The following is a 16,422-nucleotide window of genomic DNA, read 5'->3' as shown; positions in this document are numbered from 1 at the left end:
CAGACAACGTGTTGTGGAAAGAGCGAGTATTCAAGGCCAGAGACATGAGCGCTGAACAGAAGAGCGCCTCTTAAAGGTCAGTCTGTGATACTTTAGTCTCTCTAGGGACGAACATGAACATGCTTGAACATGAACCATTGGTCTGACCTCTGAGATATTCATTTTTTGTCTTACATCAGGTGTATTAGTTTAAATACAGATACAATGTTAGTGTGCATGCATCATTCTGGTGGATGTAATAATAGGTTGTATTCCCCTTAGCTAAGATTAAAGTTACATAACTAAAAATAATTATTCTTGATCTTGAGTGAAATCAGATAAACGCATTCATGTCATATTTTAGTATCCAGCATGACATGATAAATTTTAATATTGGATATATTTCTATATATAATTAAACATTTTATTTCATTCACAGACAATATATAAATATACACTCACCTAAAGGATTATTAGGAACACCATACTAATACTGTGTTTGACCCCCTTTTGCCTTCAGAACTGCCTTAATTCTACGTGGCATTGATTCAACAAGGTGCTGAAAGCATTCTTTAGAAATGTTGGCCCATATTGATAGGATAGCATCTTGCAGTTGATGGAGATTTGTGGGATGCACATCCAGGGCACGAAGCTCCCGTTCCACCACATCCCAAAGATGCTCTATTGGGTTGAGATCTGGTGACTGTGGGGGCCATTTTAGTACAGTGAACTCATTGTCATGAACAAGAAACCAATTTGAAATGATTCGAGCTTTGTGACATGGTGCATTATCCTGCTGGAAGTAGCCATCAGAGGATGGGTACATGGTGGCCATAAAGGGATGGACATGGTCAGAAACAATGCTCAGGTAGGCCGTGGCATTTAAGCGATGCCCAATTGGCACTAAGGGGCCTAAAGTGTGCCAAGAAAACATCCCCACACCATTACACCACCACCACCAGCCTGCACAGTGGTAACAAGGCATGATGGATCCATGTTCTCATTCTGTTTATGCCAAATTCTGACTCTACCATCTGAATGTCTCAACAGAAATCGAGACTCATCAGACCAGGCAACATTTTTCCAGTATTCAACTGTCCAATTTGGTGAGCTCTTGCAAATTGTAGCCTCTTTTTCCTATTTGTAGTGGAGATGAGTGGTACCCGGTGGGGTCTTCTGCTGTTGTAGCCCATCCGCCTCAAGGTTGTGCGTGTTGTGGCTTCACAAATGCTTTGCTGCATACCTCGGTTGTAACGAGTGGTTATTTCAGGCAAAGTTGCTCTTCTATCATCTTGAATCAGTCGGCCCATTCTCCTCTGACCTCTAGCATCAACAAGGCATTTTCGCCCACAGGACTGCCGCATACTGGATGTTTTTCCCTTTTCACACCATTCTTTGTAAACCCTAGAAATGGTTGTGCGTGAAAATCCCAGTAACTGAGCAGATTGTGAAATACTCAGACCAGCCTGTCTGGCACCAACAACCATGCCATGCTCAAAATTGCTTAAATCACCTTTCTTTCCCATTCTGACATTCAGTTTGGAGTTCAGGAGATTGTCTTGACCAGGACCACACCCCTAAATGCGTTGAAGCAACTGCCATGTGATTGGTTGATTAGATAATTGCATTAATGAGAAATTGAACAGGTGTTCCTAATAATCCTTTAGGTGAGTGTGTATATATATGTGTGTATATATATATATATATATATATATATATATATAATGTGTGTGTGTGAATGGTTTAAAGGATTAGTTCACTCAAAAATGAAAATTCTCTCATCATTTACTCCCCTTCATGCCATCCCAGATGTGTATTACTCTCTTCTATTTGGATTTCAGCTCTGTAGGTCCTCACAATGTAAGTGAATGGTGGCCAGAACTTTAAAGGTCCAAAAAGCACATAAAGGCAGCATAAAGGTAATCCAGTGGTTAAATCTATATCGTCAGAAGCTATGATAGTTGTGGGTGAGAAACAGATCAATATTTAAGTTCTTTTTTTTTTACTATAAATTTCCACGAAGAATGCAAACTGCCATAAACAAAACAAGAAGTTGCAATTGATAAAAAAATGTATTACTTAAATATTGATCTGTTTCTCACCCACATCTATCATATTCTGGTCCCTAGACAGATTTGTGGAGCAACGAAATACATGTAATGGGATTATGTCCTTAAAATAACAAAATATTAGCAACTGTACGGTATTCCACTACAGTTACAGTTTAAATAGTTGGTAATCAGAATTGTTCCATTCAAAAAATATTTTGATTACTGAAGAGATTACTTTGCATTTTATTTTCATTTGGTCCATTTAATATTTATTAAGTTGGAAAACATTTATCCATATAAATAATGTGATCCAAAGAGCGTTTGAACAGCGGTGAAACACTTTCTTATGATGTGTTACATTCATACGAGCAGACAGAGAAGTAAGTTTGAAGTTTGGAGCAGCACTTAGCTTTATGCTAAGCTAAAATGCTATTTCTAGCCATTTTACATGCACCTGTTAACAGAAAAGATCATCTTTTTCTTTTTTTTAAACCAAATCCACATTAGATCATAATTGTTTTTCTCTAGTTAGACCTTTGATATTACATTAAGTTTTTCTGTAAATATCTTACAATCCTTAAAGAAGCAACACTGCATGAGAAATGTATGTTTCTTTCAGAGAATGTATTTTAACATGTATTTTATTTGGTCTTACTGTACTGGCAGATTTTATAGTCAAAACGAGTGAAAATATCTACCAGTGTTGAAGTAATCTTGAGAATTCTAACGGAATACATTACAAATTACATTTTACAGCATGTATTCTGTAATCTGTAGTGGAATACATTTTATAAGTAACCCTCCCAACCCTGTCTCTACATATGGCTAAGGTCCCTCCTTCAATTAAAGGTTATGAAACTTTTTTCCAGCTATTTTAACATCTACCAGGCAAAATTGCAAAATGAGATTACTTTTGCCTTAGCAAGCACCATTAATTAGATATTCAGCTTACATTTTCCTATATAAAAATAACAGTAGCATACCAAAGGACAAAACATTGGATTGCAATACAACTGCATTCAAGTTTGGCATAGGCTATTTGCACTAAGTGCAATTAGTGCAAGATGCTATTTGCGCCCTGATGCAAATAATGGCAGACACTATTTACATCCCTAATTATATACTAACATACAGCATAGGGGCATCACTGCAGCATGTTTATTGTGTTTATTTAGAGTCCCACAGACACCCTACACCAACCCCTACCCATAACCATCACCCTAACAAAAATGTACTATGACATTTTGTGGTCAAATCAAAGTAACCATGGTTACCATATTATCACCATATAACTGTAGTAATACCATGGCTAATTGCTTTAAAACTATGGCTTCTGCAAAAAAACAAAGTTACTACAATATTACTATAGTAAACCATGGTTAATTCTACCTAGATCAAACCTTTCTCTTAACTACCTGACCGTCACAGTGACCACATTTCTGCAAGGAAAGCAACCTTTATATACATTTTAATTTATTATATTATATTTATTTACCCTCTGTAGATCCTGGTAGACCCTTTCTCATGCACACACAAAAAAAATCATAAAACAAACAATCATTGTTTCGAAAGTGTTTGAGCAACATTTAATACTTGTACTTTCATGTTATTATCATCCACCATAAGTAAACATTGTTTTTGCAATAATATATTCCGTACTTTCCCTTTACGCATCATTAGTTATCAATATTCATAATTTATATTCACATTTTCATCGGTATCATTATACAATGAAGTTACATTTCTGAAGACCTTTTATCACTCAAAAGACAGTACAACTGAGAGAATATCATTCACATTTTCATGCCATGCTCTTTGTTTCAAATTCTGCTTCTCTTTTCTCATGAATTGCTTCTGTCTTGGCACACACACTCTCCTATCTCTCTTTCTATCCCATCTTTATTATTTTGAAAAGAAATAGAGCAATGAATTAAAAAGAAGAATAATTTAACACTGCAGGAAAAAAAATAACAATAATTTATCCCTTTAAACCCAAATATGGCATCGCTACTGTTACTTCTCTGTGAGTGACAGCTGCAGTATCCTCTCCAGCTCTTCATCCTCTTCCCTCATCTTCCTTTAGGGTATAGAGAAATGTTATTAGCTGATACAAATAAGGAAACACATTCAAACATAGAGAGCTACCTCACTGTCTACATAGGCAGCTATCTTCCAAGGCAGCATCCTAAATGTCATGAAACTTAAAAAATGATTGATTTGAAATATCTGCACACGCAGCAAGTCTATAAGGCACACAAATAGTGCTATTTATGTGTAGCATATGAGAGACATGATAACTGACTCCAGTTTGACATCCCCCCTATACATTTTACATTTATTTTATACAACTTATACAATATATAAATTAAATACAAAATATGTACTAAATTACTAAAACTCATGACAAATCACATCCCATATTAATGGCAACCCTACACTGTCTTAGTATTTACTGCATACTATTTGTCTATGATGCCTTAAAATGCTGTCTAAGAAGGCCATTTAGGTTTTGAATTTTATGTCTTCTCATTCTTTCATTTCTGCTCCTTTTTAATTCGTACCTATCTATCGCCTCTTGTTCTATGCATGAAAGCTCCATCGCGATGCGTATCTGTTCATCAAAACTGCTGGCCACAGCGAACGCTCCTGGCACTCGAGGCTCAGCCAGTGAGCTATAACACGGAGGCGAGTTGAGGCTGGAGTCAAGTGAGTATAATGGTTGGCCTGTATCTGACTCTCCACTCTCTCCTCCGGCCAGTGACAAAGACAGAGATTCCTGAATCGCCCTATCAGACACAGAGAGACATAGAAAATGACTAATAAAATGTCATAACCATCAAATATGCACAACACTGCACATAATCAGCCATGCTAAACTCAATGTACACACTGTTGTTGATGCCCACACACTCACACACACCTCTCAAGCTGAGAGTCATCATAAAGCGGAGGTTCAGAAACTGGACGAGTGTTAGTGAGTGCCTCCCATATGGTCACCTACAGAGAGGGACAGGAAAGAAAGAGAAAGGGTGAGTGGGAAAACAGTGGAGGAAATGAAGCAAAGCTTATTTCTGCTAATATTTTAGTATTGATTATGTAATACCATATTGCAATTCTGGCTGTTATAGAGGAGTAACAGAACAGGGAGGAAAAAAAAAAAAAAGAGTTTGAATAAATGATTCAAGAGTTAATTATATGACTTTATGGTGGCAGTAGATTGATGTAAAACAGGGCTCTGCAACTACTATTTTTGAGGGCCAGATTTTCCTTCCTCTATCATCAGTCCCTATACAACTCTAATTCAGTGAGAAAATACATCCCTTGCCTGTCCTATATGTATTTTGTAAAGAGTCCCTTAAAGGGATAGTTCACCCAAAAATGAAAATTATCTCATCATTTACTCACCCATATGCTATTCCAGACTTTCTTTCTTCTGCTGAACACAAACAAAGATTTTTAGAAGAATATTTCAGCTCTGTAGGTACTTATAATGTAAGTGAATGGTGGCCAGAACTTTAAAGCTCTAAAAGCACAAAGGCAGCATAAAAGTAATCCATACGACACTAGTGGTTAAATCCATATCTTCAGAAGCGATGTGACAACTGTGGGTGAGAAACAGATACATTTTCAAGTCATTGTTTTATGATCAATCTCCACTTTCACTTTCACATTCTTCTTCTTTTGTTTTTGGTGATTCGTATTCTTCGTGCATATCGCCACCAACTGAGCAGAGAGGAGAATTTATAGTAAAATAATACATAACTTTTGATCTGTTTCTCACCCACACTTAACTTATCTCTTCTGAATACATAGATTTAACCACTGGAGTCATATGGATTACTTTCATGTATCCTTTATGTGATTTTTGGAGCTTGAAAGGTCTGGTCACCATTCATTTGCATTGTATGGACCAACAAAGTTGAGTTTGTTGTCTGCAGAAGAAAGAAAGTCACATATATGAGGAGAGAATTTTCATTTTTGAGGGTGACCTATCCCTATAAGGCCCGGAATACTTTTATTTTCTGCTTTCCTGATCGTATCGCACCCGTTTGACCACTTTGCATTTCAAAGTATACTCTTTACGCATGCACACTATGACTGCTTTGTGATAATCTTTAAGTGCAGTCAACGGCTGAAAATATGGACCATGCGCAGACAGTCCAAGCAGACTGCCGATGAGGAAATTTGCATTATGCATACTGTGCGCATAGCAATCAGCAACGCCGACAACCGAAGTCTAATACGGGCTTTAGAGGACAGGGAGTGAATTTATCGGGAGAGAGAGATCATTTACGGACATGTCCGTCATGTGTGTGTTTATGTTGTCTGCAGTCGACCTTTATCCCTCATGGATTAATTAGCCTAATACAGGACCGGGTGTGTAGGATCACGACCCAGCCCCGCCCTCTGCCCTGCCACACTGGGTTAATGTGCACAAACTGCTGTATCAATTGCTGTAGTAAATCTTTCAATTTGCATAAATATATACTGTATATATAGCTATTTAAGACAAATTTATCAGAGCCTAAGCTGTGCTGGTTCATGTTTACACAAACTAGGGTAGCTGAACTACAACCAGTCAATCGAAGAGTTAGTTGAGGGGCTCTGGTGTGTAAACCATATTCAAAGGATTTTAGTGAGGGCCATTACCTGGTCACTCTCCGTTCCTGCATCCAGCAAGCTTTGTTGTATGGCGAACTGAAGTAAATTATCATCCTCATCTCTCATTGGCTCGCTGCGGCCTGGGCCAAGTGTGGTGTATTCTGGTGGAGGTTCAAACACAGAAGGGTCCACTTCACACTGCAGGGGGGGAGGTGTCTGACCTGAGAGCAGTGGGATGAGAGTAAATGACTGGCACAGTTGCAGTGATCAGTACTTTAAAGGTAAACAAGAGGAGTCCATACCAGCTTCTGTGGTTTCTTGTGGCGATAGTACAGTAACGGAACTGACTGGTTCGTCACATCCACAAAGATTGCTGAATGTTACACAAGCATTCAACACATGGAACAGAGGAATTTCTAAGGAAGTACAAAAGGACAGATTATGAAATTAAAAGGACAAAAGTGTTAAGATAGGGGGCGGCTGTGGCTCAGGTGTTAGATCGTGTTGTCCACTAATCGCAGAGTTGGTGGTTCGATTCCCGGCCCACACAACTCCACATGCCGAAGTGTCCTTGGGCAGACACTGAACCCCAAGTTGCTCCCAATGGCAGTCTAGAGCCTTGCATGGCAACTCTGCCGTCATTGGTGTGTGAATGTGTGAATGAGAAGCAGTGAAAAGCCCTTTGAAGTGCTAAGTTTAAAAAGGCACTATATAAGTGCAGACCATTTACCATATAAGATGATGAAATTATTATTAAGAGTCATAATTTACTCAAACTTGTGTTGTTCCAAACCAGTATGACTTTCCTCAATGGAACACCTCAGTCACCATTCACTTTCATTGCATCTTTTTCCATATAATGAAAGAGAAAGTTGACTGAAGCTAACATTCTTCTCCCCCTTGTGTTCCATGGTGGCAAGAAAGTTTTTTAAAACATGATGTCGAGTAAATGTCAGAATTTCAATTTCTGGTCCAACTATCACTTTAATGTGTAATTTCTTTTCACCTATCTTTACAGGAAAGCCAGGCGGTAGGCGTAGAGTGATGAAGTCACGCAGCTTGGCAAAGTGGGCGTTAGATATGGCCATGAGGTCAATGATGGGCGTCACCTGCTCAGCCAAAGAGAGAGGGTGTGCTTCACTTAACCATAGCGTGGCCTTAAATCTAAAATTAAACAGAGGTAGAGAGAATTAAAGAAAATAGCTACACATATTCTGGGCTCTTCCTGGACAAAGAGTGTTCAAGTCAAGGCACTTTGGGTCTGCAATATTGATATTACTTTTGTACTTTGCTGGAAAGCTCAATGGGCCGCCCAATGTCTCTGCCATTCAGATTGAACTCTGCATCAAAGTACTCCTCTGCTGTGATCGCCGTTGGATTATGGGGACTAGCACACTGAGACACCTGACTCTACAAACACAATAAACAAAGTAATAATTAGTGTTAATATCAATACCATTCCAATACAATCACAAACCAATTCTGTAGTAAGCACAGTGTTTATTTTAAACAAAGACTGTTGGAATGCCCAATTTGGAAGATGTAGAAAAGGAAGTCCTGCTTACAGGTAAAAGAACCAATCACCTTACAGACATTGACTGTCAGTCAACTCGAGAACACATATAGGTATTAGCTGGACCAGCTTTAAGCATGATCTGAGATATTTATGATACCATAGTTTTCAGATTTAACTGCTGATTTAAAAGGTGCACTCAGTAACCTTTGTCTTTGTGTCATCTTGGACTTACAATTTATAATCAATAGTTTTCAGTTTAAGATACTATTGTAGAAATGTAGTGTTCACATCAGCCATGATTATTTTAATCAATGAAAACATCTTCAAAAGTGAAAGCATCTTATATTACTGAGTGCACCTTTAAAATAAGTTATTGTATCATAATCTCGACCAACTGTTTTAGAGATTTCGGTCTTTCCCCATTCAAGTAGATAGGAGCTGTACTTTTATGCCACTTGTAGCCATAAAAATAGTTGTCTGGGAGTGTTCCAAAGATTGCCGCCAAGTGAACTAACTTATCTTAAAAAGAGCTTTGCTTTAAGTGAGATATATAAGAGTATTTTAATGAAAAACAAGCTGCATTTGGTTGTATTTTTTAAACTGTTAAAAGTGAATAATAATAATTAAAAAAAAAATTATTGCAAGATTTCTTGATTTTCTAAGGTTTCAATAATAATGGGAACACTGACTCTACTAAAAGTCAAGCCAGACCTTCTAGTAGTAAGCAAGATATCTGATTTTACTCACTCCAGTACTAGAGATGTGCTGCTCAGCAATACCGAGGAAAGACTGAAGAGGAGTTCTTGTTCCTGAAAATGCAGAGGACAGGAGCATGTAGAAATTACAATGAAAAAGTGCATCCAAAATGTTATTACAGTATATACGCTACAAGAAGTGTTGGGTAAATTACTTAAAATTACACAACACTACAAATTACAAATGATTTGTCTAACATTGTAATTAGATTACTTTACTAAATTCTTCATTGTGGAAGTAATCACATAACTAATTACTTTTAAGTTACTTTCTAAAAAAATTCAAAACAATGTCTATATTTCTTTCTTGTTCATTGTTACACACAATTCATAAACGCAGCACCTCACATTTCTCTCTTAATTCCTAAAATTCCTAAATTCTACATAAATAGCATATTAGAAAGCATAAGCATAACTCTATAATGTATTTAAAAGTAATTTAATTAATTTAAAAACGTCAGTAACTAATCTGATTACAAGAATTTAAAATGTAAAACATTACACACATTTTTTGCCAAAAATGTAATTAGATTACAGTAACTAATTACTTTGAAACTGAATTACACCCAACACTGGCTACATATAATTTCAAATAGCTTGTTATTTGTACTTAAAATTAATCTCAGCATAGACAGTATCTCTGCACATTTTGCTGTCTGTATGTTTGAGTACCTTTACTCCTAGACTTGTCTTGATCAGAGAGGTGTTCTGTCCGAGAACGTGTCACTAACTCCACATTACTGGCACTGTAAACCTACAGACACAAATTACATTAAAGGAATAGTTCACCCAAAAATTAAGATTCTCTCACCATTTAATCACCCTCATGCAATCCCAGATGTATGTGACTTTTCTTTCTTAGGCAGGACACATACAAAGATTTTTAGAAGAATATCTCAGCTGTGTAGATCCTTGCAATACAAGTCAAAAAAGCACATAAAGCATAAAAGTAATCCATTCAGACTCCAGTGGTTAAATCCATGTCTTCTGAAGCTATCCAGTTGGTTTTGGGTGAGAACAGTCCAATATATAAAAATATATAAAAAGTGGTCTCCTTGGGGATTATGATTTCAAGCTTGATTACACTTCGTAGCGCCATCATGCATCAAACACTAGGAATTGTAATCAAGCTTGAAATCATGAGCCAATGGCCAAGATGTACAGTAAAAAAGGAGTTATATTTTTGTCTATTCTCACCAACTGGATTGCTTCAGAAGACTTTTGATTACTTTCATGCTTTTATGTGCTTTTTGGAGCTTCAAAGTTTTGTTCACACCATTTACTGCTGAGATATTCTTCTAAAAATCTTTGTGTTCTGCAGAAGAAAGAAAGTCAAACACATCTGGGATGGCATGAGGGGGGAGTAATTGACGAGAGAATTAGCATTTATGGGTGAACTATTCTTTGAATAAAGAACCAATACAACCATTCAGCATACATTCAATATGCTACAATCTCACTAATAAACATTGCAATATATATTGAATAAAATGCCTATTTATACTTTGAGTGTTTTAACAGAAACCTTTTATGCAAGAGATCTCCAGGCCAGAAATGCTTTGGTACTAGTAATAATGGTGATAAAAAGTTTAAAAGCTAGATAAAATCAGTTTTCATCTCTTAATTTGCTAGTAATGATTAATTAAGGTTCTCTTCATTAATGCATTAGGTAGCATGAACTAAAAATTAGCAATATTTTCTTTACAATATTTTGTAGATGTATTAATCTTGGTTAATGTTAATTTATTAAATACAACTGTTCATTGTTAGTTCATAGTGCATTAACTAATGCTAATATTTACAACTTTGAATTAAAAAAAATAATAATTCATGTCTGTTGAAATTAACATTAAGCAATAATAATAAGTGCTGTAAAAGTATTGCTAATTGTTAGTTCATGTTAATAAATAGTAGTTTGCTATTGTTAACAAATACAACTTTATTGTAAATTGTTACCAAATGTGCTTATAAAAGCTTGGGTGGCAAGATGTTGAACAAGTTAGCAGCAACAACAAAAATATAAATAATTTGACTATGACCTCAGTCATGACTTGCGGGACTAGTCTTACTCTAGGGAAAAAGACATTTAAATGGCAGCAGACTCACCTTTGCTTCATATCCACTGACAAACTCTGTCTTCTCTGAGCGCCATCCCCATATCCCAGACTTATTTCTGCAGTAATTAACATGAAGTTAATGTGTAGATCCATACAGACTTGTAGAGTAATTAATACATCTCTGAGAAAGTCTTATTTTGTGGGCCTGTCTGTATTGCATGCAGTAAATGAACCAATGTGAGGCAATAGGTTTTACATAATGTATCCTTCTGAAAGGCAATACAGATTGAATTGAGGTCTTGTATGTGTCTGTACCTCTCAAAGGCAATGTTGCGTGTGTTTAGATGAGTGGACACTATAGGAGAGGTGAGCCTCTGAGCCGTGTTCTCCTGTGAGGGCAGCATTGCGGCCAGAAGGGATGGAGTGTCACGTGGGGACAGAGACAGCGGTTCCGTATACACCACCTGCTTGTCATGGTCCACCTCCATCACCATGGCTCCACTCTCTACATGATACACAATTAGAGTTTACACCATTACATATATGAAAGTGTTTCATCAGTAGATCCAACTTGTGTGTGGGCTACAGACTCACCTCCACCTTTAAAGATGTAGCTGCGGCGTCCCTTAAGCCAGGTCATGTGCTCAAAACCCAGTAAAGTGGTGTCAACCCTCAAACACGAACCACTTTTCCATACACGATACACATCACTTGGACAAACCTTCGACACTAGAGGCACTGAGCAAAGGAGAGAGAAAGACAAATGATTGTCAGAAGCAACTGACTGCATGAGCTGTCCATGCCTGTGGTGCTGAAATTGTTAAAGTACAATTAATGTTGTCAAGGTTTGACAGACAGCTGTGATTTACAGTAACATTGAAAAGCATTTCTGGCTCTTACCGATCAATGTAGATCCAGAACTTACCCCAGCTTGTAAATTCCCATTTCATCTCCACATAGAAATCACGTGCCTGCAAAACCAGACATATTAAAATGCTTTATGAATACATTTCAAAAGTAAATAGTGTGTTAGGGTGGGAAGATGGTGATTATCATAATAAATGTTTTCTCTTGAGTTCATGAGAGGTTTATGGATCTATCCAAGAGTGTCCAAATTTGGCTGATTAGCTTCGACAGTTAGCCCCTACTGGTAATTGCTGTAATTACACCAGTTTCTCTATTGACTAGTATTCCGACAAAATATAATTTTCTCAAGAAGCGTATGTATCACACATAAAAAATTATTATATAAAATATGTTTACTGGGTTCAATACATGTAAAGCTCAATCGACAGCATTTGTGGTATAATGTTGATTACCAAAAAATATATATTTTGACATGCTCATTGTTTTAAAAGTATAGCCACATGATGTAAACAGTAGTGTCAACATGATTTTAGTGTGATCCATGTAAAGTTACAGCCAATTTTACGACTTTGTTGCCATGACGACGTAATGTGTAGACCCTTTAATCCGCCTAGAACAGTAGTTTTATGCGAAAAACGATGATTTAAATAACTTCATCGCTCAAATAATACATACGTTTGTAATTTAAGTGTTTTTATAAAATTATAACCTTCACATTTCTGCCTATTAACCCTCCAAAAACTGGCCCCATTCATTTGCGATGTAGTGCCTCACTGTAACCTTGATTTTTGCTTCTACTTTTATTAAAGAAAATAATTTTTGTGTTAATCAACAATATGCCACAAATGCTCTCTGAGTACCCATGAAGCAAAGATGACAGCATCCAGATCATACACTTACAGTGCTGCATGTGGCAGCTGAGCAAATGCCATTGAGATGTAATTTGGGGAATGCTAATGCATATCTCTCTCCAGGTATATAAGAACTTTTTTGATCTACCCACTGAATATAAAATGCATACTTTGTTGCCATATGGATCAATGATGACTTCATTGAAGTGCATGCTGTCAAGCAATGTGTGTATCTTGATCACCTGTCTCAGTTTGCTCAGTAGCTCAGGAATGCCAGACAATCTATCTGTAGCTCTTCTAAAATCTCTGTATTGAAGGATCAGCTGCACCAGCTCAGGATCTCCAGTGCTCACAGCCTCCTGCAAAACTGTACACATAATTAAATACAGTCATCATCACCTGCATGCATCCGCATGATATATTAAAGATGCACATGTTGAAAGAACTTTACATGTTAGAGGAATTGTTGATTCCTACACTGTCAGATTTGTTTTTGTTGCAAAAATTGTACTTTAGAGCTACAACAGCTTGTCACTGGGGCAGTAGTAGCCTCAAAGGTATGCCAACTGTACCTTCTTCACACCTTAAAGCTGAATTACGTAACTTTTTTAGTGATACAATTAGAGCTGTCAGAATGAATGCGTTAACGTATGCGATTGATTTAAAACGTTTAACGCATTGTTTTCTTAATCGTGATGAACGCATTTACCGTTACTACAGCATAAACCAGCATAAACACTTGTTGGAAGGGCAGAATCTTTGTAATGTGTCTCGAGTCAGATGCACACAACACACACACACACACACACACACACACCAGTGCTTCCCTGGCAGTGATAAATTGATTGTGAAACGACCTCTTAACGCTTTTTGATGTACAAAACAAGCCCAGGTGTGACTTGTGATTGAAATTATGTTTTTTTTATCCTATGTAAGTCACATTTTAATTACCTTAGTAGCATGTCAAGTCTCAACTATCACCAAAACGCAGTGCTTGCAGACAACTTTTTTGTCTGCAAGCGCTTTTCATGTGGAGTTCAAAACGGCACTGACACCCTGACGTGAATCATTTTGACCGGAAAATAAGTATATACAACCCGATCTCATGAACATTCCTACATAAGTTATGAGTTGGCTATTTTGTATGGTCTCGCATGATGTTGGTCGCATAAACTTCATCACATGCAAATTCCCGGATGAGTAATGCGGAAGTAAGCACGAGTTCCGTGCACGAGGCGTTAAGGACATACTTATTAATATAATGTCCATACCCAAACCCCTTATCTAAACTTCAACAATCAGTAGAGTGTGTATGGAAATTATGTCCAGCGACGTCATTGGCTGTAGTGAAAGAACACTTTTAAATAATACAATCTTGCACCTGTCCATCCTTGGGTGTTGCAGTGTGTTGGATTGGTGTTGTGTTTCAGCAAGACGCGCGTGGACTCCAGGTGCCCGAGACACACTGACAGCTCGAGCGGCGTGCGACCGCGCGGATCCAGCCGCTCTATGTCATACTATAATACACACATTAAAACGTACAAACTCAGCTTTATGTAGGAATATAGCACACCAATTAAGATGAATTAACACTTTAAAATGCTCAATTTACCTGCTGGTTCTGAAGCTCTCGGTCCAGTTCTAGATACTGGTTGTTCCACACCAGAAAATGTAACGGAAACGCCTCTTTATCCATTGCAATGATGTTGGATTTAAGTGTTTAGTTATTATTATACTTTGTTTTATGCGGTTAAGGATTATTTTTGGTCATATAATTATGTTTTAGGTAATGTATGTTGGGCAGTGGCCACCTCTGCATCTAAACAATCGGATTCACGATCGTTTATTTATGGACCGTTCATTTCATTTGCTTTTAAATGCAGCGGTCGAAATGTGTCGTTTAATCTTCTCAGTGAAATCATTCCCTCAGGACTCCAGATGTCCCATTTACACAATTTACCGGCCTGATTCGTGTGTTATTTTGCTGTAAATCCCTCTGTTTGCTGAATATACACTGTCAAACAGCTACTTAGCTAGCAAAGCTAAGTCAATATATCTGTTTTTATTTATTTTCTCTTGTAAGTCTAAACTGATTGCAGATTGATCGTTAAAAATTCAACGGTGTTCTATAAAATTAGTTAAAATCGAGATCATGGACGAGTTAGAGGATTATTTGCTGCAAAGCATCCCTGGGTTAGCAGATAGCTTCCATCCCAGCATACTCATCAATTCAGGCTACTGCTGCTGCCGGAGACACATGATGTTGTCACAACAAAAATCAGCCTCTGAGAGAGAAAATTACTTCTTGTCATAATATTCGAATCGGACTGTAATTAAATGATGATGGAAATGTAGAAATCCAAGCGCAGAAAGCAAGCAGAGGCCTAATTCCCATCCATGTCCATGTAAAAAAAATGCATCGGATTCAGACTTGACTGTGCTGATGATACCCTCCTCATGCGCCTTCTGTATGGTGGCTGAATGTATAAACTCATCCGAGATCAGGCAGCATTAAGAGATGGAATAATAAATACATCCGAGATCAGACAGCATCATGTCCTGAATGTATAAACTCATATAAGATCACACTGACATCATCATGTGCTGAATTTACAAACTCATCTGGGACATTATCATGTGCTGAATTTATAAGCTCATCTGAGATCAGACATCATCATGTGCTGAATTTATAAACTCATCTGAGATCAGACATCATCATGTGCTGAATTTATAAACTCATCTGAGATCAGACATCATCATGTGCTGAATTTATAAACTCATCTGAGATCAGACATCATCATGTGCTGAATTTATAAACTCATCTGAGATCAGACATCATCATGTGCTGAATTTATAAACTCATCTGAGATCAGACATCATCATGTGCTGAATTTATAAACTCATCTGAGATCAGACATCATCATGTGCTGAATTTATAAACTCATCTGAGATCAAACATCATGTGCTGAATTTATAAACTCATCTGAGATCAGACATCATCATGTGCTGAATTTATAAACTCATCTGAGATCAGACATCATCATGTGCTGAATTTATAAACTCATCTGAGATCAGACATCATGTGCTGAATTTATATACTCATCTGAGACATCATCATGTGCTGAATTTATAAACTCATCTGAGATCAGACATCATGTGCTGAATTTATATACTCATCTGAGATCAGACATCATGTGCTGAATTCATTAACTCATCTGAGATCAGACAGCTTTTTGTACAAGATTGGACCAGATCACGGCTAACTGAATATAAAATCAGATATTTCTGAATAATTACACATTTCTCTGGAATACTTTATGCTGATTGGTCAGTAATGGCATTCTATGGTTTAATATGTTTGCATAATGACAGCTAAACTGTACAATTTACCATTAGCCCAGTCTCTTGTATCACTCCACAGTTTCATTTCTTCTCACATAATTTAAACTCAATCAATACTTCATTGCCATTCTGAAGCAGGATAATGTACAGTAATAATAACCCGTCATTATTGTAATATAAACTCGTTATGACAGACTAACGGCACATTATGCTATACAATCACATATTACACTACATAGGAAAGAGGGAAAATGCTTTGTTCTTGTCAGTAGTTGGATACGTTTCTTCGCTCAAGGAAAAGCTACTAAAACAGCCTTATACACCCAAATCCAATATGATTATGTTAAAAGTCAAATTACTTTTCTGTAGATTAGGTAGCTACCGATAATACTTAACCCAGTG

General features: G+C 37.1%; 1 protein-coding gene across 2 annotated transcripts; it reads right to left on the bottom strand.

Moving 5' to 3' along the window:
• Positions 1-3,550: 3,550 nt before the first annotated feature.
• LOC127660097 (ankyrin repeat domain-containing protein 13D-like) lies at positions 3,551-15,143 on the bottom strand. 2 transcript variants are annotated; one of them, XM_052150171.1, is made up of 16 exons: positions 14,291-15,143; positions 14,060-14,195; positions 12,921-13,045; positions 11,886-11,931; positions 11,555-11,698; positions 11,276-11,465; positions 11,010-11,076; positions 9,576-9,657; positions 8,896-8,957; positions 7,912-8,042; positions 7,639-7,796; positions 6,935-7,048; positions 6,681-6,853; positions 4,951-5,027; positions 4,592-4,816; positions 3,551-4,107 (listed from the first exon to the last, which is right to left on the bottom strand). In XM_052150171.1, exons 1-16 carry the CDS (start codon positions 14,372-14,374, stop codon positions 4,044-4,046), a joined length of 1,878 nt encoding a protein of 625 aa, XP_052006131.1. In that variant the 5' UTR covers positions 14,375-15,143; the 3' UTR covers positions 3,551-4,043. The 2 variants fall into 2 exon arrangements, with proteins under 2 accessions (XP_052006131.1, XP_052006132.1); XM_052150172.1 differs by lacking the exons at positions 3,551-4,107; positions 4,951-5,027 and having other exon boundaries at positions 4,598-4,816.
• Between the last annotated feature and the right edge of the window lie 1,279 nt (positions 15,144-16,422).

The sequence above is a fragment of the Xyrauchen texanus genome, chromosome 19 (genome assembly GCF_025860055.1).
Source record: "Xyrauchen texanus isolate HMW12.3.18 chromosome 19, RBS_HiC_50CHRs, whole genome shotgun sequence".
NCBI classification, from domain to species: domain Eukaryota; kingdom Metazoa; phylum Chordata; class Actinopteri; order Cypriniformes; family Catostomidae; genus Xyrauchen; species Xyrauchen texanus.
The sequence above is the reverse complement of the archived record's forward strand: the minus strand, read 5'-3'. Positions and strand labels throughout refer to the sequence as shown.